Source organism: Crocuta crocuta, unplaced genomic scaffold (genome assembly GCF_008692635.1).
Source record: "Crocuta crocuta isolate KB4526 unplaced genomic scaffold, BGI_CrCroc_1.0 scaffold364, whole genome shotgun sequence".
Lineage (NCBI taxonomy): Eukaryota > Metazoa > Chordata > Mammalia > Carnivora > Hyaenidae > Crocuta > Crocuta crocuta.
In genome coordinates this window covers 545271-572760 of record NW_027532603.1, presented here as the reverse complement: position 1 = coordinate 572760, position 27490 = coordinate 545271, and the positions used below count along the sequence as shown (strand labels likewise).

Below are 27490 nucleotides of genomic sequence, written 5' to 3'. Positions count from 1 at the left end.
CCCCCACGAAACGGGACGAAGGTGGTAATCCACATAATCAGTAAATGGACATGCTCAATGAAGAAGGAATTACTCCATACTTTCTTGAGGTATCTAGAACACAAGTTTATTTCCAATTTGCAGATAACAGAACTGCTCTGGCCAGTATGGCTGGCTGAGCTTACTTAATTTCACCAAACTTATAATACTATTAAACGTATATTCTATGATACCTAACAATGCAATCCTTTCCAATTTGTTGAAAAAGGTAGGTTTAATTCCCTGCCTCCCCTGCTTAACATACTTGGGAAATAAAATTATATAAATTCCCCACAATTCTACTCTTAGAATGAAATAAAACAGCATTTTTTTGTTAAGACTGTTTAACTTTTTTCCCCTTTAAATAATCTTTATGTTTTAGAACTTCAGCTTTAGGTGCAAAACAAAACTGAGCAGAAAGCACAATGTTTCTATATACCCTTCTCCTGCTCCCCACTAGTGTCTCCTACCAGCAGCCTCCCACACCACAGTGGTACGTTTGTCAAAATCAATGGAACTACATAGAGACATCATTATCATGCAAAGTTAACAGTTTACATTACAGTTTCACTCTTGCTGTTGTACATTCTATGGGTTAGGAAAATGTGAAATGACATGCAGCCACCATTATACTATCATACAGAATCCAATATCTAATTTTTGCTAAAGATGATGTATCTCTTTTTAAAAATTTTTAATGTTTATTTATTACGGAGACAGAGAGAAACACAGCATGGGTGGGGGAGGGGCAGAGAGAGGGAGACACAGCAGGGAGGAGACACAGAGAGAGGAATCCGAAGCAGGCTCCAGGCTCCGAGCTGTCAGCACAAAGCCCGACGCAGTACTGTCAGCACAAAGCCCGACGCAGTACTCGAACCCACAAACCATGAGATTATGACCTGAGCCAAAGTCTGATGCTCAACTGACTGAGGTACCCAGGTGGCCCTAAAGATGAAATATCTTTAAAGTTACTATAAAAGTAAACAAAAATAAAAGCTTTCAGTCACTGGATAACTTCAAGCATAACAATGATCTTAATTTTTGCTCATAAGAAAGAGTTGTCAAAAATACACCTATATTTATATGCAATTTTTCTACATTAAAAAAACAAACCCTGGGGCACCCAGGTGGTTTGGTTGGTTGGGGATCTGACTTCCTGATTTTGGCTCAGGTCACAATTTAACAGATCGTGGGATTGAACCCTGCACTGGGCTCTATGCTGATATCACTACGCCTGCTTGGGATTCTCTTTCTCCCTCTCTCTCTGCCCCTCCCCTGCGTACATGCATGTGTGCTTTCTCTCTCTCTCAAAAAAACATTTAAAAAAAAATTAAAAAAGAAAAACACCAGGAAAATGTGCACACTAAAGAACAAACACATTACTCCATCAGTAACCAAACATGGAGCTTTCTGTAGCTAAAAGTTTCTGCCTTGATGAAACTTTTATTTTCTTAAATAAAACTTTAATGTTTATTCATTTTTGAGAGAGGGAGAAAGAGACAGAAAGCAAGCGGGGGAAGGGCAGAGAGAGAGTGGGAAACACAGAATCCAAAACAGGCTCTAGGCTCTGAGCAGCACAGAGCCCTACGTGGGGCTCAAACCCATGAACCGTGAGATTATGAACTGAGCCAAAGTCAGTCGGCTCAACAACTGACACCCAGGCGCCCCTCAGTGAAACTTTTAAAAACAGATACAGAACATCCGTATCACTGTTCAAAAACTATTTTCAAAAACCAATTCGGTGGATCAAGTTTTAAAGCCCGAAGGAACTATTTGTAAGTATGTGTATACAGGTTTACATTTTACCTTTCTGTAGGAATCTTCTATCGTTGGGTCATATTTTTCAACAAAAATTCCCTGAACAAACTGAACTGTCTAGAAAAAAAAAGGCAGAGAAAAGTTAAGAACTTAAAGGAAAAAACAACTCCTCTTGAATGTTACTCACACCCTTACAAAGTGGCAGAGATTAAATGAAATTATGTGAAAATTCGGGGTACACATGCAGATGTGAAGCCTCATTACTTTCTAATACAAGGGTACATCCACAGCCTGAGGGCACGTAATGAAGGGAGGTGGTCGTATTAAAAGCTGTCAGCAATGCTGCTGCCAACTCATGGTGTGAAATAATTACTATATTTTCCAAATATAATGAAGTTACATATAAGGACACATATCCTAATTTATGAAAAGTGAAAATTAACCAGTATTTAAGCTGCTAATATCCCTCTGCATATCTATAGTAACTTTTATCTCATGTCCTGAAAGGAATGAAACAAAAGGGTCTAAATTTTTAAAAATCTTAAAAGTTTCTCTAATTGTGGGGGAAAGAGAAAAGGAAATTTAAAAGTATTGAATTTATTAAATTCATAATCTCATTCAAATTTCCAGTTCTCCCCAGTAGTAGTTATTTTTCCCATTTGCCAGCTGAGATTCAAATATACAACCTTCCTGATTCCAAAGACTTTGTTTTTTCATTGGAATCACTTCCTGCTCATCTTTTTCAGATTTTCTACTTCTCTAAGCCTCCTGTAAACACAGACTTATGAAACGAGGTATTTTTATCATGTGGTAAATGAAAAGCAGTACAGAAGATGGCTGTGAAATACTGCCTGGACAGCTTTAAAACGGGGTCTCCTACAGGGCTGCCTAAAGGCAAGGAAGCATAAGAATATGGCCTGAGGTCACCTACACTTAATTATGCACTAGTTTAGCTTGAGCTAAACAGATTAACTAAAATATAGTGAACTTCAAACTTCTTTCTCCTACTAAGCTCCTGTTCTTCAAAAGAGACTCAGGAGAGAATTACACCAAAACCTGTAATTATTATTTTTATCAAGGATTTAATCATCTCATCTTCTTAGTCTTACATATAATTCAAATATGAAAAGCCTCCTAAATGCTTTATAGTAGAACAGAGGTTCTCAAAATATGGTCCAGAGCAGGTGTTTAGAACAAGCACCTCACAATACCGTGACATACTCTCCTTGTCCCATAAAGTAACAGTGTTATCTTCCAAAGAGCACGTAACATATGCCATTGCAAGACACTGGATGCAGAAGCAGGTATGAGAACCCAAGTGCTTTCTATAAGCCAGCTGTTATACTTGCAAAACAGAAACAATCTCACAGGTTTCATGTCCTTCTCACTAAAGCAATCCTTCATTTCTCTGAACCTCACTCTCTCCCTCTTTCTCTCTCTCTTTCTGTGTTCTCAGAGACAGCTTATTCATCCATACCGACTTCTATTCAGTTTTCTTACTGAATCCTCCACTTCCTTCCTCACCTACTGTCCTTTCTGTGTTAAAATAAAAAACAGAGACCAGACTTGAAAATTCCCTGAGCAGAAAATAGCCAGTTCAGTCATACAAAACTTAACTGAGCTTATTTAGCAAGGCTAAATTTACCTGGGGGTCATTTCTTGCTTATGCCTCTGGAAATCAAGAGCAAAACTTACCGCTGTTTCCCAAGGCTGATATGAGGTAACCACTAACCGATTTTCAATCATTTAAGAAAACTCTAATGCTATAACCAGTCACTGTGACAAATAAAGAGCCACTGCTTTCTCACACTATAAGCTGCTTTATAACTATATACCCTCAGCCTCATTCAGTGTTCTGAAGGTGTCTAGTATGGAACTGTTTGGTGTGTGCACAATAAACTTACTAATTACTACTTCAATGATTCATTAATTTTACTTCTGTTATTTCTGAACTTTTGACATCTGTAACAATCACTCCCTTCCTCTCCTATGCTACCATTCTCCTTTCCACGGGATTATTGCCTCCTGCACACAATTTGCTCTACCATCTCCTATCCCGAAATAAATATTTTCCTTAACTTCATGACCCCTGTAGTCTCACCCCCCTTTCTCTGTTCCCTCTCATCATCAGACTTCTTCAACGGTCTCTAATGGTGATTCTATTTCTTCAGCTCTCACTTACTCTTCAATGTACCCCAGGATGGTTACAGCACCATACCATTACTGACGCTGCTTTTGTGAAGTCCAGCTGCCTCCATATTCCTGTATTGTCTCCTTCCTCTTCTTTACTTGACTTCTGAGCAGTCAAGATCCATTCTTCACATTTAAGTATAACATATACTCTTTTATGCTGGATCCTTCGATTCTACCTACTCTTTAAAGGTTGGGAGGCACTGAGAGTTCAGTCCTGAGCTCTTTCTTTCTCTAATCTCTCCCTAGACAATCTAATTTATTCTTATGGATTTTTATTTTTGATTATTTTATTTTGAAAAGGTAATTCATGAACATAGGACAAAATACAAAAGACACAAAAGAGTATGCAGTGGTAACCAACCCTACCTACCTTCCTTTGTTTCCAATTATTCAATTCCACCCCCAAGTAACCAGTAAGTTATCTATAAGTGTATTTTACCTTGCAGAGATAGTCTGCATTTTATACTTTCCCCTCATTTTTTAAAATAAAAACAAATGATAGTCTACACTGTTTGCTATCTTATTTACTTGCATATCACTACCTATCAGTATATACAGAGCTGTTGCATTCTTTTTAATAGTTCTGTATTATTCCACTCAAAACGTTAGTATTAAAAGCTTATTTAACCAGCCCCTACCGGTAGACATTTAGGTTGTTTCCAAACTCTTACCACTATAAAGAATGTTACAATGGACATCCTTGACCATGCTATTTTGTACATATGAACTTACAGGTGAAATTTCAAGAGATGTGCTGAATTCAAAGTTATACACATTTAAATTAGATATTCTCATTCACTGCAGAGGTACTACTAACACTGCTAAGAATAACGTAATTCTCATGAAATTAAATACTGTTGATATATTCACAGCACCCCAAATCCTATCACAAGTCTCCCTTTTAAGCTATTATCGTGAGGATCCAATTTCTTATGTGCTGTATTTAACATCTCACATATCAAATGTGACATGGCTCCTGATTTTCACTATCAGATCTGCTCATTCACCAGTGTTTCCCTTCTACTTAAATGATCCATCCATAAAATTAGTAGCTCAGCTGGAACTTTGGTAGTCATCCTCAACAGCTCCTTCTCTCCTAGTCCTCACATCAATCCAGCACTAAGTTATTTAATTCTAAAAACATCTATTTTTCTCTTCTTCACTGCTATGGCCCCAATTTAAGCTTCCACAGATATATCTGGGATTCGGCAGTAACTCTTAATTGGTCTCCTGTGTCCATTCGGCCTCTCTTCTAAGTCACTCTACACACAGCAAAGTACTCTCTTTAAAACATATATCCAATTCTGTCAATAACTCCTTCCCCATAGCCCCCCAAAAATAAAACTCACTTTCAATCACTTCTCACTGTCAATAGGAATAAGCTTCAAGCTCTTAATATGGTCTTCAAGTCATGATCTGGTCCCTGCTTCTCACCTCGTTTCCCTCTACTTTCTTTCCAATTCACTCCTGCCCCAGCAATTGAGACCTTAGTTATTCAAATGCTAATTTAAGTTAATTTGTCATGGGGTCTCTCTTAGCAGTCTGCACTTTCCTTTCAAAGTATTCTTCTCACAATTATAAGGTAGTTCTTTGTTTGACTGCGTATTTCTTCTATCTCCTCCACCATATGATAAGCTCTGTGGGACTGTAACTGTTTTGTTCATTGTTGTATAGCCCTGGCATCTGACACTGTAGAAGCTCAATATTTACTAAATAAATACAGCACATATACAAAATACCCTTCGTTTCACTTAAGTCTGGGCTGAGAGTTAGGTAGGACTTCCTCCACTGGTATCTGAAATAATCAGTCTCCCCAAATGGAATGCAAGTTCCTTATAAAGTGAGAATGATCTTATTGCTCTTTGAATCGCAATCACTAGTGCTTGGCATACGGTAGGTAGCCAATAAACATTTAAGTGAAAGAATGGATGAGCCACTACTATAAAACTACACATTTGTGGTTGCTGAATGAATCCCTGTCCCCTATGAGACAGATACGAGGCATATAAAAAAATACCGTTTCTCATTAGTGACTAAAAGTTTTAAGGCAAGCAAATATCAATGTTCTTCCTGTACTAATGAAGTTAGAGTTAGGTGGCTAACTTACCAGAGCAGACTTCCCCACGCCTCCTGAACCAAGGACCACTAGCTTGTACTCACGCATGATGTGGTCTGTTTAAATACTGACAATCTGGAAAAAAGAAAAAAAAACCCACAAAGATCAATAAACATGCTAAGACTAGCCTAAGAATGTACAAATGATACATAAAATAATATGATATTTTGGTTTTTATTTGCTTTTTCCCTTAAGGTTATCAAGGGGAAGACAGGCTACACAGCAAACCCATGCAGATTCTAACCTAAGTTTGTAAGACTACAGCCAATTTTAATTCATTAAAGATCATCTTTGACTAGGCACAAGTCATTAGAGTCTGTCCATGTTACTTGCAAGAATGTTTGATCAGAAAGTAAGGTGATTAAAACTAGTAGTTGTCTTATAATTACAATCATGAACCCAATTCTTTACAAAGCTATTGTTTAAACAACTTAACATACTTTTTTGAAATGTTTGCTCATGAGCCTTAATGTATATGCTATTTAATCTGCTTAAAATATATAGTAATTTATATACTATTTTGTTAATCACTCTATTACAGCCGAACCATGTAAAATGTTACCTTGAAAATACTTAGGATATGAGAGGGTATTGTTGATGAAATTGTTAGAACTCTATAGGTAGGTATTAGCAATATACTCCATAAGACCCAAAGTCTTAGCTATAAAAGCTAGAAAGAAAAAAAGAAAAGAAATATAAACTTTATTTTTTATCTCCACAGTTATGTTAAAAGGTAAAAGGGCAGGAAAGAATTTCCAACGGCCATGATGGAGTAAGTATGAATGGACTTTCCATCCTACAGTCAACAGCTAAAATACCAGACAAAACACATGAAACAACAGTTTTTGGACGTTTGACAATAAGCAGTATATGACTGTGATTTCTGAGAGATGGGACAAAATGAAGTTAAGATCTACACCTGCCTTGGCTTTCTGCTTTGAGGCACTTTTCAGACTGTGGTATAGGGAAGACGAACTCAAGCAGAGACCAGAAAGTGTATCAAAAAAGAGGGAGATATATACAGAAAATTCTAGAAATCTGCAAAGGGCTTCACTTGAGTCTCTTGCCAAACACTAATCAGAGCATGCAGGATGAAACTCCATGAGGTAACAGCAAAGAATAAACAGGGATTTAAAAGCAGAACCAGAGTGCTAAGAAATACTGGAGTTCTGATCAGAAAAGTTCTCTTTGTTGAAAAACAGGCAATTCATTTGAAATCCCAGAAGATTTGTAGACTTCTTGAGAAGTTACACGAGACAAAATAAGAGTATCTTTAAAAGGCTTAAACAAAATATGTTCAATCCAGAATGCTAATGGAAACTTGGATCTAAAGGAATGAAGATTACTAAAGGAATCAAAAATACCAGAAATGGTGAAGGTAAATCTTCAAGACTTTTTTGACCACTTCAAGCTAAACTAATGATGGATTACAAGCCTTTGCCACACATGTGGAAGTAAAAAGTATTAACTATGATAGCACAAAAAGGGAAGGGGGCTGGAAGTATATTGTTCAAGATTCTTACGGTGTATCTGGAGTAGCATACTACTTAAAGATAAACTGTCATACGTTAGTAAAGATGCATACTCCAAAACATAGAGCAGCCAATGGGGAAAAAACAAAACAAAACCAATTCATCCAAAAGCCAGCAGAAAAAAATACAAACAAGCAAAAAAGAACAAAGATGAGACAAATATAAAACCTATAGAACAGTAGGATTAAAACGCAACCACACCATTACATTAAATGTAAATCATCTACTCCAATATTCCAACATTCCAATTCAAAGTCAAGAAAGCATGACCTAACCATAGGTTGTCTTCAAGAAGGAAACTTTAGGGGCACCTGGGTGGCTCAGATGATTGAGCACCAGACTCTTGACTTCAGCTCAGGTTATGATCTCATGGTTCGTGAGATTGGCTGGTGCATGGAGCCTGCTTGGGATTCCCTCTGTTTCCCTCCTTCTGTCCCTGCCCTGTGCGTGCGCTCTATCAATCAATAAATCAATATTTAAAAAAAGAAACTTTAAATAAAGATAAAAGGAAAATTAAAAGTAGTATTTATTGGTGACAAAGTCACAGGTGCTGCTGATATTACTACTGTGGTTTGCTGCCTGCATTCAAAATAGAAACAAATATTATATTTCATTTAGAGGTTACGCAAAACAAAGATTTTTTTTTCCTATACAAATGTCGGAGGCCCTGGATTATAAATCCTTACCTACTCTAAACAGTTAGCATTTTTGGTTATTCTAAACAAACTCAAACTTTTTTGTTTCACATCTTCTTTATACCCNAGTCAGCTCAGAGCCCGACGCGGGGCTCGAACCCACGAACCGCGAGATCATGACCTAAGCGAAAGTCGGACGCTTAACCGACCAAGCCACCCAGGCGCCCCACCCCCCCTTTTGCCTTCTTAAGAGCTTTCATTTATATGGATTCTCAGGGATAGATGTTAGACTTTTTTCAAACACTTTTTCTGCACCTATTGGTATTATATGGTTTTTCTTTTTCTTCCACTGATACATCTGCTCTTTCTGCTTCTATTCAACACTGTTCTAAGCTACATAGATTGGGATCTAGCCTATGCAAAAGGAAGAAAGAAAACTGTCTTTATTCTCAGATAACATGATCCTGTGTAGAGTATACAGAAAGGCTACAAGACTAGTAAGTGAACACAGCAAGATTTCAGTATAAAAGGCTGAGACAAAAAAATAATAACTATTATATGTCTACATATAGGCAAAGAATTGAAAAATGTAATTTAAAAAATACCATTTAAAATAGTATCCAGTAAGAAATCAAATACTTAAGAGATGAAAGCAACAGAATATGTGCAAGGCTTATACACTGTAACTACAAAACATGGCTCAGAGAAATTAAGGACATAGTAATTAGAGAGACATACCATATTATATTAAGACATGTCCATATCATTAAGATGTTAATTCTCTCCAAGTTGGATCTACAGATTCAGTGCAAGCCCAATCAGCAGGTTTCTTTTTTGTGAAAATTGACAAGATGACTATAACTTTTTTTTGAAAATGCAAGTAACAGAACAGTTAACAGATTTGGAAAAGAAAAAAAAGTCTTACACTACCTGATTTTAAGACATAATATAAAACTACAGTAATAAAGATACTGTTACATTAGCATAAGACAACCAGGTCAGTGGCACTAAATTAAATCCAGACTAAAGCCACATATACATATTTGGTTCATTTTTGATAAAGGGACTGTAGTCCTCATCCTTCAAGATAACCTCCCTCTCCCCCCCACAACAATCCTGGTCTCCTGATATTTGTAACTAGACTTGTTTCCTCTTGGTATTTATATCCTTGTGTAGTTTCCTCCTAAGACTGGTTGTGTAACCAAGAAAATATGGCAGAAGTGACTTCCAAGGTTAGTTCCTCATCCATCAACAAGATGGATGAATCTTAAAAACACACTCAACAAGGGGCACCTGGATGGCTAAGTCAGTTAAGTGTCCAACTTCTGCTCAGGTCATACTCTTGTAGTTCGAGTCCCACATGAGGCTCTCTGCTGTTAGCATGGAGCCTGCTTTGGATCCTCTGTCCCCACCACTCTCTGTCCCCAGCCCCTCCCCGGCTCACTCTCTCTCTTGAGTATGTGCTCAAAAATAAATAAACATTAAAAAATAAAATACACAATCAGGAAAATACACAAAAGGCAAAGGGCACTGCAGCCTGTATGTACATGGTCTCTGGGATCATTCTATCCAAGGTAAGCCACTTACCACGTCATGAGGATACTTAACCAGCCCCTCAGAGAGGCCCAACCGGAGAGGAATTGAGGCCCCTACCAACAGCTAGCACAACCGATTTGCCCAAACATGTGAGCGAGCCACCTTCAGAAGTATATCTTAAGGTTTAGTCAAGCCTCACTTAATTCAGAGGATTGCAGTCTCATGAGACCAAGAGACAGAACCTTCCAGGCAAGCCACTCTGAAACACTCAGAAACTAAGATAATAAATGATTATTGTTGGCTTAAGCCCAGTAAGATTTGTGTTACACAGGAATAGATAATTTAATATAGGGGCAAAAGTAGTTCAGTATGCACGAGATAGTCTTTTAAGCAAGTCAAGCTGGAAAAAAATGACGTCAATTCTTACCTTTGTTCATAATTGCCCAAATCTAGAAACAACCAAAGTATCCATCAAGAAGTGAATGCGTAAATAAATTGTGGTATAACCAATCAGTGGAATACTACTACTATTTAGTTATAAAATTATTCAACAAGATGGATATGAATCTTTAAAACACACTCAGCAATATACACATAAGAATGACTACTTTATGATTTCATTTATATAAAATTCTAGAAAAGACAAAACGAAGTTATAGTGCCAAAAAATTACTTGGGGACAGTGATGGTAGGGCAGGGGAGATGACCGTAAAGGAGCATGAGCGAACTTTTCCGGGTGATGGAATTGAGCTCATTTACCTTGATTATAGTGATGGTTACCTAGGTGTTTCATTTATCAAATCTTATTTAAAATAGGTACATTTTAGGAGCTCTTGGGCGCTATTAGGTGGGAGTCCAAACTAGTGCAGCCACTGTGGAAAACAGAGAATTACCACACGATTCAGTAATTCCTGAATTACTGGGTATTTGCCCAAAGGACATGAAAACACTAATTCAAAAAGATACATGCACTCTTATGTTTCCTGCAGCATTACTTACAATAACCAAATTATGGAAGCAACTGAAGTGTTCAACAATAGAAGATGTGGTATATATGTGTACAATGGAATATTACCAGGCCATAAAAAATAAAATCTTGCCATTTGCAACAATATGAATGGATCTAGAGGGCATAATGAAATAGAGAAATACTATATGATTTCACTCATATGTGGCATTTGATAAAATAAATGAACAAAGAAAAAAAGACAAAGAAACCCCAGACTCTTAAATATAGAGAACTGATGGTTACCAGAGGGGAGGTGGGTGGCGGATGGGTGACACTTATGATAAGCACAGAGTAATGTATAGGACGGTGGAATCACTATATTATACACCTGAAACTAACAGAACACTGTATGTCATACCATACTGGGATTAAAATTAAAAATACAATTTTAAAATTTTAAAAAGAAAAAAAAAGGAGGAACATTTTATTACATGTAAATTATAGCTCAATAGAAAATACTTTAAGAAAATCCAATGAGGAAAAAAGGGAAATTTCTCAGAATACCAGTTACATACATGTTTTATAAACAATGTGTCTCCCAGTGTGACAGTGTTAAGAGGTGGGGCCTTTGGGAGGTAATTAGGATTAGATGAGGCCACAAGGGCATAGCCCTCACGACTGGATTAGTGGCCTTATAAGAGTCCCAGGAGTTTGCTTCTCTTTGCTCTCCACCAAGTGGAGGCACAGACAGGCATCTGTAAGTTAGGAGGCAGGTCCTCAGACACTGATCTCTCAGTGCCTTGCTTGAACTTGGACTTCCCAGCCTCCAGAACTATGAGAGGTAAATTTCTCATTTAAGCCACTCAGCCTAAGGTAATTTGTTCCAGCAGCCCCTACTGACAAAGAAACACAGTAAGGATAAATGACAGTAGACTATGCAACAGACATGGGGGCAGGTAGGATTGTTCTGAATTGACAGACATTTACAAAGTACTTCCCAGGTACCAGTTCTATACTAGGTGCCAGGGACACAAAATGAAAATGTCTCCCACCCTCAAGGAGCTCATGGAGGAGAAAAATAAATAAGTAACTACAATATGATGTGAACAAAGTTATTACAGAGTAGAGATTAAAGGGTTGGGAAGGATGGAGGAACAGAGGAGAGAGGAGGACCGTTTTTCAATGGAGGTTACATAAGAACTTGGTGAAAAACTGAATAGGAATGTTCCAGGTGAGTAGGGAAAGGCATTCTAAGCAGAGGAAACAGCTTGAGCAAATACTCTAAACCATTAAATACACAAGATCCAGGGAATACCACACAGTTGGGTGTGGCCAGACACAGGGTTTAAAATCAACGTATGGAAAATGGAGAAGGGTACAGAGACTAGGTTATGCAAAGGCACTTACCATGTAAGTGTCTACAATTAATCTAGTAAGCAATGGGCAGAAAACAGCGATCTGTTTTGTTTTTTAAGTACTACAGTCAGATATATATTCTGGAAAGATAAGTGTTAACAGTATATAAAGTGGACTGAAGGAACCAGAGGCAGGGAGGATGGTCAGAAAGCTACTGAAACAGCTCAGGTGGGAGATGACACAGACCTGCACAGCAGCGCTAAGGCTGAAAAGGAGACAGTATAGTTGTCTTAAGGTAAAACTGACAGGCCTCCACAGCTGGTTAGAGGTTATTATTTAGGGGAATGAAGAGGAATCAGGGATAACTCCTAGAGATCTAGGTTTGGACAAACCAGGTGGCTAAAAGGAGTTTTCAAAAGAAAGTTAATATTCCTGCCCAAAATTAAGCTTGAGATTCCTATGGGAAAAGCAGGTAGAGGTATGTGACAGTTAAAAATCCAGGTCTGAAAGCTCAGTAGAAACCAAAGGATTAGAGGGTACAGACTTAGGAATTCTTGTAAATGTTAGTAGGTGAAATCGCAGCAGATGAAATCAACCAACGAGAATTTATTCGGTGAAAACAGAAGAAAGTTCAAGAACCAAGCCCTGAGAAACGACAGCATCTTACTATGTAGATGGACAGGAACTTGAGGAAAATGCAATCTGGGAGTCATTTGTGCTGAACACTACCCATCCTATACCTCTGTCCTACCCTATACCCCTAACCTTGACTATTAAACACAAGAACATATATTCATCCAGACAAATTCACATTATCTGTAACCCCCTTCTCAGGCCCCTGGTGATTCTTAGCTGGGGACTGCTGTCATCTTAACAAGATGTAAATATATCGTCTCTAATCCAAAAATGTGGATCTTTCAAGAGGGAATCCTAATATAGCAAGACTCATTTATAGTCCCCAAATTGCCTCCTAGGGCAACAGAATTTGGGGAAAGCACAGACATGGCCAAATTATTTTGGGTATTCTGCAACAACAAAATATTTGGCCCTATTCCTCTTCTCAAGTGGTAAGATATTCAAGTCACAAAGCCGTTTTTCAAAAATACTGTATGTATAGAAAATTTTCTTTACACCTAACCAGTATCATGGGATGTGAATGTATACAACATGCACACATGCAAATACAAAAATAATACAGCTCGGATAAGCAAACACACACACACATAAATACCCAAGAAGGAATAATGTGGATTAATATTTTCTTTTGAAAGGGGGTTAGTTCTAACTCATTACTGCCAAGTTAGAAAACCACTATGTTCTTCCAAGCAAATCCCATGCCTTTTTATGGAAATCTCTTGTGCCCTGCACTCACTACACAGCACCAGAAAATTTCTCACTCTGGTTAAGATTCCCTGACAAATAAGGAGCACAAGAATAAACACTACACTATGTTTAAATTTTCAGTCTTGAGTTCCTAACATTATAGTCCAAGCTATAATATAACAAATTTTTTCATTCTTTCTTCAGTAAAACTACTTCTAAATTTCACAAAATAACAGAACTTGATGTTCTTTGTGACAATTTGTTGTTTTGTTGTCTCAGTTTTTAAATATATAAACTAATTAATTATAAGATGAAATAGTTTCTCCTATACACAACTGAACCTATAAAACAAAATTCCTTTAAGGAAATTTGGTTGTGATGAGAAATTCTGGGGGAAAAAATTTTTATCTTAAAGAAGAAGCAGTTATATTACTGGTTATATTTAAATACAGAAGCCATGAATATGTTAAAACTGACAACTGACCACACAAAGGGGTGGGAGGGGCGTAGTGAGTAAATATGGAAATCATGGTCAGATTTAATCTTCTAAATTAAAGGACAATGTTCTTCATAGTACATCATAATAGAAATTCAACTTTTTTTGTAACATGAAATCGCATTATTATCTCAAAGCAAGGATCTCTTCCTTGGTACTTTCTCCTCTTGTTCTTCTCAAGATTAGCACGTTGGGGGTAGGACACAGGGATAAAACGATAAGACATTACACGCTTGTAAATGAAGTTTATAAATTAGTCTTCACAGTCTAAAACCAGGTATATTCAGACCAACAACATTCCTAACCCTTCCCACAATGAAAGGAGATAAGCTCTTATAAATAGACTAAGAGACCAACAGGGATTCTCAAGATGAGCAGACAATTACAGATTTGAGGCACACAATCTGACAGAGGCAATGAATTCCACCATCACAAGAATAAAAACCAAAGAAAACAGAGTTAAGACGATCTATAAAACACTGAAATAAATGTAATATCCCTAAAGAAACTTTCAAAATTATCAAGTCTATGCAAAAGATACACCTGGAAATTTAGGAAATAAAATATATGACCATCAAAACACACACACACACACACACACACACACACACACACACACACACACACAACCAGCAGACAGGCTGAAGAGAAAAATGGATGTAGCTGAAAAGCAAGGCAGTGAACCAATATACTGAACCTACCCAAAGAGTGCAGCACAAAATTGACTCAGAGATGGAATGCATGAAAGAAAGAGGGAAGAAAGATAAATCTTAAAGTTCTACCAGCTAAACCTGACGGAAAGTCCAGAAACAGAAAAACCGAAGAAATGATAGAAAGACGTTTCCAGAGGTAGATTTAAAAAATCAGGAATCTTTGGATTTAAAGTGCTCAATGGATGCCAAACATAATAATTTTAGCAACAACAAAAGATTCAAAACTGAACATATAATAGTTGAAAATTCAAGTCACTGAAAGTGAAGACAAAATCCTAAAAAGCTTCTAAAAGGAAAAATATAATCCCCTCCCTTTGAAAATGGGCAGGTTTATTGAACAAAATATAGTAAAAGCGTTAATGGACTTCTGATGCTAGAAAGGGGAGCCAGAGCAGAGCCTCCTCCTGGATCCCTATTTTGGGAGCCATGCCAGGGGGGCCCAGCACTGTCAGGCTGCCCTGAAGCCACCACTTTGGGGGGACCACAGAGACAGAGTTGCTGGAGCAGCCCTTCCATTTCAGCGCCCCTAGATCTGTGAATATAGAAGACTTTAACATGAACCCAGACAGCCCCCATCTGACTGCAAGACCTTAAGAAACCTTAGGCCAGATCCACCCAGCTGAGCCACTCCCTAATTCCATAAATATTCAATAGGAGAAAAAACGAAAATTAAAACAGAAGGCAAAATATATAAAGCAAAAGTTGACACAATTAAAGGGAAAACTAAAGAAATACATAATCATGATTAGATTTTAATATGACTCTCAGCAACTGACAGAAAAGTATAAAGACAGTAAGGGCATACATAAGATTTGACCAAATAATGAACTGACTTAACCCAATAGTTATATATAGAACACCACACCCAACAACTGCAAATGACACATTTTTTCCCCCAAGTGCACATGGATCATTTACTAGCAAGGCTGGTCTCAACTAATTTCAAAGGACTGAAATCACACAGAATATATATTCTAACCATATTGGAATGAAACTAGAAACCAATACAAAAATATAATTACATAATATCAGAATGTTTGTAAGTTAAACAACCCAATTCTAAATAATACACAGGTCAAAGAAAAAATCAAAATAGAAAATAAGCAATTCGAACTAAGCGACAAAAATACATATCAAAATTTATTTGTTGGAGGTATGCTAACAAAAAAAAGAAAAATGATTCAGAAAACAAAAAGGCGTAAGAACAAGAAATCATAGCAAGCAACTAGGTCAGTAAAACTTATGGTTAGAAATCTAATTATCACTGTAAAATAGGTTCAAAAACCTGGAAATAAAATTTCGTGATTATCTCCACACTTTGGTTGAAGGGGAATTAGTAGGGAAAAAAATAAAGGCATGTTGAAGTTTTTCTCTTGCTTGAGAAAATAAAAGATACTCTCTCTCTCTCTACACACATTGAAAAAATATAAATCTAAACGTGAAAAATGTAATGTCAACAACTACATTATACATAATTTAAAAATCACTAGAGGAAAAATAGACAAAGGAAACTTGACCAACTCAACCAGAGTTAGAAAATGAAAAATAAACAACAGGAAAGAAAGGCAAACAAAAAATAAGAGTAAGACAAAAGAGATCAGTAGTCCCAATAAAAAGAAGCCTTCCTAAATTCTAGTCTGTAAACCACAAATGATAAAAGCTTATTTTATGAAGTCTAAGATGACACATAGAAGACTCAGAAAACAATACACTTAACTTCTATGCAGGAAATCTTACATGTTGTATGAATAGCTGGTTTTGTCTTTTGTTTTTAAGTTTGTTTATTTACTTTGAGAAAGTGAGCATGAGAGGGGGAGGAACTGGGGGAGGAAAGAGAAGGAGGGAAGGAGGGAGGGAGGGAGGGAGTGGGGAGAGAGAGAGAGAGAATGAATCCCAAGCAAGCTCCACACTGTCGGGCGCAGAGCCTGCTGTGGAGGCTTGATCTCCCAACTGTGAGATCATGACCTAAGCCAAAATCAAGAGTTGGATGCTTAAGGGATGAAGCTACCCAGGCCTCATGCCTTTTTTTTTTTATGTTTATTTTTGAGACAGAGCAACTGGGGGAGAGGCAGAGGGAGGCAGACAGAGAATCCAAAGCAGGCTCTGTGAGGTCAGCCCGGAGCCCAACGAACTCACAAACCATGAGATCATGACAGGAGCTGAAATCAACAGTCAGATGCTTAACTGACTGAGCCACCCAGTTGCCTCACCTTTTCTTGTTTTACATACTGTGAAGTCAGTAGGTAACGACAGAATGCCTGAAATAAAGATTTCTTTTGTAGCAATTCACTCTCCAAACATCTCTAGATAAGGTCATCTAAGCCCTTTGAACTCTACCTTCAGAAAATCTTCCATTCCATTTCTGGGTAACCAAACTGTTAGAATGTTCTTTACACCACTCTGTTTCTTAGTAGTGGCCACTTACTGGGTCTCTGTCCTTTGATGCTCAACAGAATAGAGAGAATTCCTCTTCTGAAGTCTATATCCCTCAAATATTTGAAGACAGTAATTCCCCCCCACCCCCATATCCTCTTTTTCAAAAAGCAGTCCTATTTCCTTTTTCAAATGCTAAAGTTTCAAATTGTGTAATCATTCTGGTCTCCTCAGCAGAAGATTTACTTACTCTCTGTTAAGATAAAAGCATTATGTGCTCATCAGTACTATTAGCAGGCATTACTAAAAAGCTTAAAACAACAACAAAAAGGCAGTCTATCACCTTCTCTTACAACAGCTACTTCAATCTTCTAGTTTCTCTGAGTGTTTTCCTCCATATTTCTAAATAAGGTATTTATACTATCTCTTGGTTTTTAGTTTTGGATATTGCTATTATGGTAGATAAGAATGTTAGTGCTCGTAATACAAAGCAAAGTAGTATATTAAGATTACATGTCCTTTATCCGTAAAACTTGTGTTTATTCCGGAATTCTCTATCAACATACATTTGAAACCAAACCTGCCAGATAACCTATCAACTTCATTCCCTTCCCCTCCCCACACCCCACCCTCCGTGGAGCTTGTAATCTGTTATCAACTGCTCTCTTGGCCTACAGATGTCTATCAAGCTAGGATTGTCTTATATATTCGTTTAGAACAGTGTGCTTCAAAACACCTATCCACAAAGTGCTATCACTACCATTTGCCGCTGCTCCTCCAGAAAACAAGGAACTTGCCCCAATAAATCAAATCTTCTTTAATAAGCACACCGTTTAATTCAGTTGAACAGTATGAATATGTGCTATAGGACTGGTAACGATTCTTTTATTTACAGAGAAAGAAAAGAAGCACTAAATTATAGATCATTCTCAGTACTGTGCCATCACTTTCTGGTACGAGTATCCAAAATTTATCAGTCACACTTTTTAAAACAACAATTTTAAAAACACAAGGTTTCTACAATTGTTTATGTTCTTGTAATTCCTTACTGAATGATACTTTCCCACTTCTTTATTTTAAAAAAGAACATAAACTCTATTGTTTTCAAAGGAATTCATCCATCAATTGTCCCCAAGTAAATCTTTACCAAAAATCTTAAGATTATGTGACTTAAGTAAAATATGACTGAGACAACTATCCCATTCACTGCACCCTTGAAATTCTACAAAAATTCAAGTAAAGGATTAAAATATTTAATCCAAGGGCATCTGGGTAGCTCAGTATGCTGAGCACCTGACTCTGGATTTCAGCTCAGGTCATGATTTGTGGGTTCCAGCCCAGCATCAGGGGCTGTACTGACAGTACAGGCTCTGCTTGGGATTCTCTCTCTACTTCTTCTCCACTTGCTATCTCTAGAAAAAAAAAAAAAATTAATCCAACCCTCTTAATTCAGGAGAGCAAATTTGACAAGTGGTCTTGAAAGGCCTACTATACTATTACGGTAACACATGCAATAATCTACCACTTGAAATTATTCTGTAAACAAAAATTTTCTTAGGTATACTTTTTGGTAATGACCTCTGTAGCATCTGTGGTTGTAGCTCATCTTTCATTTTTATTATGTCCTCTCTCTCTCTTTTTTTTTAACAATCTTATCAGGTTTGTCTTCTAGCAATCAACTTCTGGCTTTATTGCTCCTTTACTGTAAGCTTGTTTTATGTTTATTCACTATGTCTATTACTTCATTCTTTTCTTTATTCTGTTCTTTTTCTAACTTAAATTGGATGCTTGGCTCTTTAATAATTTTTATTTTTCTTTTCTAATTACTATCTCAGACCCTCTACCCCAGATCATATTCCTTCTACCAAAAGTGTGTCTTTTCAAAGTTGCTTCAGAGATGTTTTATTCATAGTAAAATCTCTTCAGTTTTTATTTATCTAAAAACTTTATATTACCTATATTCTTGAAAGATATCATAGCTTTAAGAGTTATCTACTGGTAGTACACTGTAGTTACTATTCTCCTGTCTTTTAGCTTCAATTCTCCCTTTTGATAAATTAGCCTAATTGTAGATCTTTTGAAAATAATCTGTCTTCTGCCTCTGGCTTTTTTTTTTTTTTTTTTAAGAGAGACAGCCAGCAGGAGAGGGCAGTGAGAAAGAGAGAAAGAGAGAGAGAGAGAGAGAGAGAGAGAGAGAGGGAGGGAGGGAGAGGGAGAGAACCTTAAGCAGGCTCTATGCTCAGCATGAAGCCCAATGTGGGAGCTGGATCTTATGACCCTGAGATCATGATCTGGGCCAAAATCAAGTGTCAGATGCTCAACCAACTGAGCCAGCCAGGCACCCCACTCTCTGGCTATTTTTAAGATCTCTCATTGTGTGCAATTTTAACTATGAAGTAAGTATTTAGGTTTAGGTTTTTTATTTAATCGCTATTTGACTTGTGAATTTGTACCTTTTTGCAGTTCTATAAATTCTCAAGCATAATCTCAAATATTCTTCTTTACTTCACTTTTCTTCATATCTGGATACTGCTGAGATTTGTTATACCTTCTCATGCTCCTCTTCTATTATTTAAGACACAGACGAGGCTGCTACAATAAGAGACCCTACAGTGGCTTAAAATTCAAGTTTCTTCTCCCTCTCGTATGAAAGTCAGAAGGGATATAGTCCAGGGGGGCAGTTTAGTAGTCAGAGAGCTAAGTTCTCACATCTTGTTGCTCTGCTGTCCTTAGACTACTGGTCTTCCACAAGCTAAAAATAGTTTACCATCATGTACACATTTCAGTCCACGAGAAGAAAAAGGTATAGCCCTTTCCTTTTATAGGTATAACCTATAAGGTTAAAACCTATGAGGGTGCCTGGGTGACTCAGTCAGTTAAGTGTTCAACTTCAGCTCAGGCATGATCTTGTGGTTCGTGAGTTCAAGCCCCACATCAGGCTGTGCACAAAGAGCACAGAGCATGCTTCAGATCCTCTGCATCTCTCTGTCCCTCCCCTGCTCATTCTCTCTCTCAAAAATAAACAATTAAAAAAAAAAACTTATTGGGGCGCCTGGGTGGCTTAGTCGGTTAAGCGTCCGACTTTCGCTTAGGTCATGATCTCACGGTTCGTGGGTTCGAGCCCCGTGTCGGGCTCTGTGCTGACTGCCAGCTCAGAGCCTGGAGCCTGTTTCAGTCTGTGACTCCCTCTCTCTCTGGCCCTCCCCTGCTCATGCTGTCTCTCTATCTCCTAGAAATGAATAAAAACATTAAAAAAAAAAAACAAAAAAAAACTTATTCATGTATAACTTCCACTTACATCTAAACTACCAAAACGCTGTCACATAGTCAAACCTCACTATCAGAAAGGCAGTGAAATGGAAGCCGTAGCTGGACAGCAAAGCATCCAACTAATACACCCATTACTTAGGAGGGAATCAAGGGGAACTAGAGATCTCTAATTCTTTTCTTTTTTTTTAATATTTTTATTTATTTCTAGGAGAGAGAGAGAGACAGCGTGAGCAGGGGAGGGTCAGAGAGAGAGGGAGTCACAGACCGAAACAGGCTCCAGGCTCTGAGCTGGCAGTCAGCACAGAGCCCGACGCGGGGCTCGAACCCACGAACCGCGAGATCATGACCCAAGCGAAAGTTGGACGCTTAACCGACTAAGCCACCCAGGCGCCCCTCTAATTCTTTTCTTCACCTGCATATTTCCTCTCCCCGTCTCTTTATTTTGGTTCATTTACTCTTCAGAACATCTTCCAGTTCTCTAATTCTCTAGACTAATCTATTGTTAACAGAGTAAAGCTATCTGTTAAAATTTTTAATTTATATTATTTCTATAAGTCTCCCCCCCTTCGTTTTCTGGTAATTTTTCACAGTCTCATTCTCACAAGCAATATAGTATAATGTTTCAAAGCCTGAACTTAGGATCCATACTCCTGGCTAGAATTCTGATCTACCACTTAGTGAACTCAGACTACATTTTTCCTCCTAAACACTGAATACTGGAAATGATTCCCATTAACAAAAGAAGGGAGGGGATTATAGTACCCAAAAATATCCCATTCTCTGTGTCTTTGGGTACTGATATGCACTGTGGGATCCAGGAGTTATTTTAAAAGAGTGAATGCCTCTCTCATTTTAGCAACAGCATAAATCATCAAAAACAGCATCAACAGGAACCTCTTTTTACATGTATCACCATCTACTTAGTAAAACCAATACTCTTCAGCAACTCTCATCAGAAGCAAATTATCACTTTTGCAAACCATGAAAAAAATGTTCGAGGCAGTGACTAATATTTTCTAGGTTGACAAAAAAAGGTTTACCGATTAGGTTTACTAATTTATGCTAAGTATAGCTAATTACATCAATTCTGTAAGCCAGATACATTTCCATAAATAGAGGTATTTACTCTAACATTATTTCCTTAACGGCACTGACACATAAATTACAATATAATAATTTAAAAATTTAAGACTAACCCAAAAGCAAGCCACAGCTAGTGAAAAAGTATGAATTTAGGAAAATCTGTAAAGCAAAGCACATAACTATCACTGAACTTCTTATATCTTTCTCCTTTAAAGATGACATCATTTCTTATCACCAACTGAAATGCTATGACCTTTCCCCACAGAGAAAGTAAAATGATGTGACCAACAGCAACTAAACTTCACATAATATTATTTACAAAGCTCTTTCCTCATATTGTTCAGTTCATCAAAATCAAGTCGATTATCCCAATTTTAAAGATGAGGAAACCATACAAGGTTTAATGTGGATTAAATGACTTAGGCACAAAATAAGTGGCAGGCTGTTCCGATTTTAAATGCCATTCTCTTTTCAATGTATGATGCTCTGTTATAGAACACCACCACAACAATAATATAATAGCATATACATGCCATGCACTGTTGTAAGAAATCCTCGCAAAAAGCTTGTGAGGTAGGAACTAGTAATTTGCCCAAGCCACACATCTAGAAGAGAGGCCATGATTCAAATTTAGGCAGTCCAGTTCCAGAGTTCACACTCATTAACCAATATGCTAACTTGCTTCTATACTCACGTTATCTACACGGACACTTGTAAATGCACAGACTATCTTTGGAAGGAAACTGAGGAATGAAGGGACATGGAAAGAAAGGAGATTTTTCACTGTATGTCTCGCATGCATTTCTTGAAAGTCAGGCAGAGGAAGGGTACAGAGAGTACTGGAGACATGGAATTCCATTTAAAATGGCAGACTTAACACAATGAAGAGTCTAATGAAAAAAACTATTTAAAAAAAGGCTAGGTGGCTGAATATTTTCAGTGAAAGGCAGTGAGAAAGGAATGAGTATCGATGTTGTTTGAAAAATAAGCTAGTGAACTACCAGAATCCCTGTTTGATATCCAAGAACTTGCTTTCCTAATAGTAGGAGAGAGCCAAGTAAGGCTTTTGAGCAGAGAATTTGAGGAAAGGGAAAAAAAAAAAAAGCTCTTTGGAACAAAGGAATGAGAAACTGGAGCAGGAACAAGGAATGGGCCGGGATTTGAGATAAAAGAGGGTTAATCTGAAAGGGCATAGTGCAGCAACGTTGCTGTGAACATCAAATAAGATAATACATTTAGAGCCCTTGGTACAATGTCTGGCAAATATTATCCACTAAAAAATAACTACTACTATTGCTGCTTTACTACTGTAACTAGAGTGTTACTGGTATTTTGACAAGAATTGTGGAAAGGTGACATAAAACAAGAGTGGACAGCACTGTCAGATTAGGAATCCCAAATTAGGAGGCAGAATAATAAAATTTATGGATTCTGAACTTTATTGAAGGGTCCACAGCCCTTTGAACACCATAAACAGAGAGGGCGAAGTAGAGACCAAGGAACCCAAATCAACACCCCTGACTGAAAGGGATGTTTCTTTCTGCTGGCTGTTTGTTTCTGCTGGCATATCTAGATCGAAAACCAAACTCTAAATTGTGTGAGCCTGGACAAGTTATTTGCCCTAATTAATATGCAATTTTTGTATTAACAAAACAAAGCTGGATTAAGATAACTTCACTTGTTTCTGATAATTAAATAGGACATATTTTATATATATATAAAAAAAATGCCTAGCATGGGAGAAGTTAAATGCTTTTTCTCTCTTAAAGTGAAACAAACAGAGGATCAACATTCTGGTTTGATGAAAATACTGCCACGTGAGAAAACTACTGTTAGGATCCTACTTTATTAGTTTGTTTGCTTTAAGAACCTTAATCTATCTTAGCGTGGCTAGGATGTCATGAGTTTCTGATTTTCTTAAACTCTGAAGCTCTATACAGCTTCCTGCTGCCAGAGGTTGCTGGCTTTGCAACAAGAAGTAACATAGGCAGCCATCTTTGTCTTTTAAAAAGCCNTTATTTATTTTTGAGAGAGAGAGAGACAGAGCGTGAGTGGGAGAGGGGTAGAGAGAGAGGGAGACACAGAATCCGAAGCAGGCTCCAGCCTGTGAGCTGTCAGCACAGAGCCCGATGTAGGGCTTTAACTCATAATCCGTGAGATCATGATCTGAGCTGAAGTCGGACACTTAACCGACTGAGCCACCCAGGCACCTCTCTAATAAAATTACTTAAAGTCTTGTTTTCATGAGAAAGGAACCAATTTGATCAGGTCTAGAAACTGGCCATTAAAATAAGAAAAAAATAACTTAATTAGGGATCTTTGATTTTGTGCCTACCGTGAAGAAATCTACAAAAAATATGACTATTGATTTTCTAGCATTTGTTTTAAAGAGTTACGTTGGGTAAATAGTTTTATTTGCTCATAAGAAGATCAGATGAGATTCTATAAATGAGAGATCTTAATCTGGCAATCAGGAGTTATAAATTGCTGGCAACATATGTTTATAAATGGATATCTTCGAAAGAATCAAACAGTTGCAAACATTTTTTTCTGTATGGCCATCAACCCCAGGTTGATAAGCTACCATCAGCTTATACCAGGATTACTGGAATAGCCTCTCATCTGGTTTCCCCACATCCGATTTTTCCCCTCTCCAATCTTTTTTCCACAATGAAGCCAGAATGTGATCATTATAAAAAGATAAATTTAATCATGTTACTGACTCTCCTCCCAAATCCCTCCAGTTAAGATACTTCAGTTTTTTCCCACTACTTTTAAATACAAACCAAAAATGTAAACATGGCCTACAAGGGTCTGCACAGTTGAGTCTCTAACTCCTACTTGGCTTCACCTCACAACATACTCCCTCTCATTCTCAATGCTCCAGCCAAATTGGCTTTCTTTAATTTTCTCCAATGTGCTATGCTCTCTCCTGTCAAAGACACAGGTCAGCTGGTAAAGTGTTTTGGAAAAATATTAGAGAGGAAAGGAAGACAGGCAGTTCATAGGGCATGGAGATTTGTAATTAGAAAAAAGTGATACTTGGGGTGCCCAGTTGGTTAAGCATCGACTCTTGACCTTGGCTCAGGTCATGATCTTATGGTCTGTAAGTTTGAGCCTCACAGTGAACTCTGTGCTGATGGTATAGAGCCTGCTTGAGATTCTGTCTCTCCTTCTCTCTGCCCCTCCCCAGCCTGTGCTCTCTCTCTCAAAATAAATAAACTTAAAAAATTAAAAAAAGAAGTGATATTTGAACAAACACCTAGAAGCAATGGAAGTTATACAATGGAGTTATGCAGATCTCTGAGAGGTCTGCTGACTTCGAAAGAGAAAGGAGGGCACCCTAACTGGAGTGCAATGTGATTAGTAGGAGATAAAGTAAGAGATAGCTAAATACAGGCTTTCAGGCCATGGTTAAGACTTTCTTTGGCTTTTACTGGGTACGAGAGATGGGAAGTCACTGGCTGGTTGTGAGGAAAGGATGACAGGTTCCCACCGAAATTCTGAACACATATCCTGCTATTGAAAGGAAGGAGGAGGTCAAGGGCAGAGGTAAGGAGAACTATGTGAAAGCAAATGAAACAACCCAAAAGATGGTAACATGGGCCAAAGTAGTAGTGGTGGAGTGGTAAGAATTAGTTATCTTCCAGATATACTTTGAAGTCAAGGCCAAAAGGAGTGAGGAGTTGGGAGAGGAAAAAAAAAAAAAAAAGAATAATTAACAGAAAAATAATAAACAGGGGCGCCTGGGTGGCTTAGTCGGTTAAGCGTCCGACTTTCGCTTAGGTCATGATCTCACGGTTTGTGGGTTCGAGCCCCGCGTCGGGCTCTGTGCTGACTGCCAGCTCAGAGCCTGGAGCCTATTTCAGAGTCTGTATCTCCCTCTCTCTCTGACCCTCCCCTGCTCACGCGGTCTCTCTCTCTCTCCTAGAAATAAAATTAAAAAAAAAAAAAAGAAAAAAGAAAAATAATAAAGAAAAGGTAATTAATAATAAGCCACCAAACCACAGATCCAGGATATTCAGAGAACATCAAGCAGAATAAATACCAAAAAACTACACCTTGGCATAAGTTGCAGATAATCTAAGACAAAAAGAAAATGTTGAAAGAAGCCAGAGGGGGAAAAACATTTTACTCAAGAGGGGTTATGGGTGAAAATTACATCAAATTTTTCTTCAGAAATTACACAAGTTAGAGAGAGTGAAGTGAAATATTTAAGGCGTTGAAAGAAAAAACTTACCAAGCTACAATTCTGTATTCAGCAAAATTATCCTTCAAACGAAAGATAAATACAGATGTTCTCAAATAAAAATTCAGGGAATTTGTTGCCAGCAAAACCTGCACTCCAAGAAACGTTAGAAGTTTTTCAGAAGGAAGGAAAATGATTTCGGTCAGATACATGGACATAAATGTGAATGTATAAAGGTAAAATAAAATCTTTTATTTTTCTTATCATTAATTGATCTAACAGATAACAGTTTGTTTGGAATAATAATAGCAACAGTATATTAGGTGACGATAGCTTATGGATAAATGAAATGAATGACAGCAATGTTATAAGAGATTGTTGGGAAGAACTGGGAATAAATACTCTGTTGTAGAGTACCTGCACTGCCTTGTGAAGTACAGTGTCATAAGAAAGTGGACTTGGATTAGCTATAAATGTGTATTTTAATTTCAAAGGCAACCATTAAAAAAAAGTATAATTGATATGGTGAGAGAGGAGAAAAATGAAAGTACATAAAATGTTTGATTAAGCCCAGAAGACAGCAGAAAAAAAAGCTTAAAAAAAAAAAAAACAGAACAAGAGCAATGAACTGAAAACAGTTAACAACTATCGTAGCTATTAATCCAACATATCGAAAATCACTTTAAACATCAACAGTCTAAATATAAATACATCAGGTTCAAAGAAAGATTGCCAAGTGGACCAAAACACAAGATCCAACTATATGCTGTCTATAAGAAACCCACTTTGAATATAAAATACAGATAGATCAAAAGTAAAGGAGCAGTGGGGTGCCTGGGTGGCTCAGTTGGTTGAGCATCCAACCCTTGATCCAGGTCATGATCACAGGGTCATGGAGCCTACTTAATAAAAAAAACAAATTTAAAAATTAAAAATAAAAGTGAAGGAGCAAGTAAATGGAGCAAGATATACAATGCTAATACTAATCAAAAAAGAAACAGCTGGAGTAGCTATACAATTTCAGACAAGGCAGACTTTAGAGCAAGGAAAATCATCAGGAATAAAGAGTGATATTATATAAAGAAAAAGGAGTCAATTCTCCAAGAAGACATAGAAACCCTTAATGCATATGTGCCTGACAACCGAGCATCAAATGACATGGTACAAAAACGGTCAGAACAAGGAGAAACAGATGAGTCTACTATCATCCCTGGAGACTCTGACACCACTATCCGTAATTCAGAGACCCAGCAGGCAGAAATCAGTAAGGACATATTTGAATGGAACAATACCATCAATCAACTGAATCCGATATTTCTAAAATACTTCATCCAACAACAAAACACATATTATTTTCAAGTGCACACTGGGCATGTAGCAAGACAGACTATAATCTATAATGTAGACTATACATCTCAATACATTTAAAGGAATTTAAGCTACACAAAGTACGTTTTCTGACCACAATGAAATTAACCTAGAAATCAGTAATAGAAAGACATCAACCTCCCCAAATATCTGGAAAAAAAAATAACAGATCTCTCAATAATCCATTCTTCAAAGAAGAAATCAAAATGGAAATTAGTATTTTGAACAGACTGAAAATGAAAATACAACACACCAAAATGTGTAGGATAGAGAGCCCAGAAACAAACCTTTACATAAATGGTCAGATGGCCTAACAAGGGCACTGATACCATTCAATGAGGGAAAGGCAGTCCTTTCAACAAAGGGTGCTGGGAAGTGGGCATTCACATGCAAAAGAATTAGGCTGGATTCTTACCTTACAGTTTATACAAAATTAATTCAAATGGATCAATTAATTCAAAGATCTAAATGTTAAGACCAAAAGTATAAAACTCTTAGAAGAAAACATGAGGGAAAACTTCATGACATTAGATTTGTCAATGACTTCCTGGATATGACATTAAAAGCACAAGCAACAGAAGA

At 37.4% G+C, this 27490-nt stretch overlaps 1 protein-coding gene across 3 annotated transcripts in view; it reads right to left on the bottom strand.

Annotated features, from left to right (window-relative positions):
• Positions 1–27490, bottom strand: part of RAP1A (RAP1A, member of RAS oncogene family) — a 75210-nt gene that overhangs the window by 13809 nt on the left and 33911 nt on the right. For 2 of the 3 annotated variants that reach the window (XM_077780156.1, XM_077780157.1), the window contains exons 2-3: positions 6077–6160; positions 1825–1893 (exon numbers count right to left, since the gene is read on the bottom strand). In XM_077780156.1, the coding sequence (XP_077636282.1) occupies positions 1825–1893; positions 6077–6133 (126 nt within the window). In that variant the 5' untranslated portion in view covers positions 6134–6160. Of the gene's footprint in view, positions 1–1824; positions 1894–6076; positions 6162–27490 lie in introns of all 3 variants that reach the window. The other variant, XM_077780155.1, reaches the window with a different exon arrangement.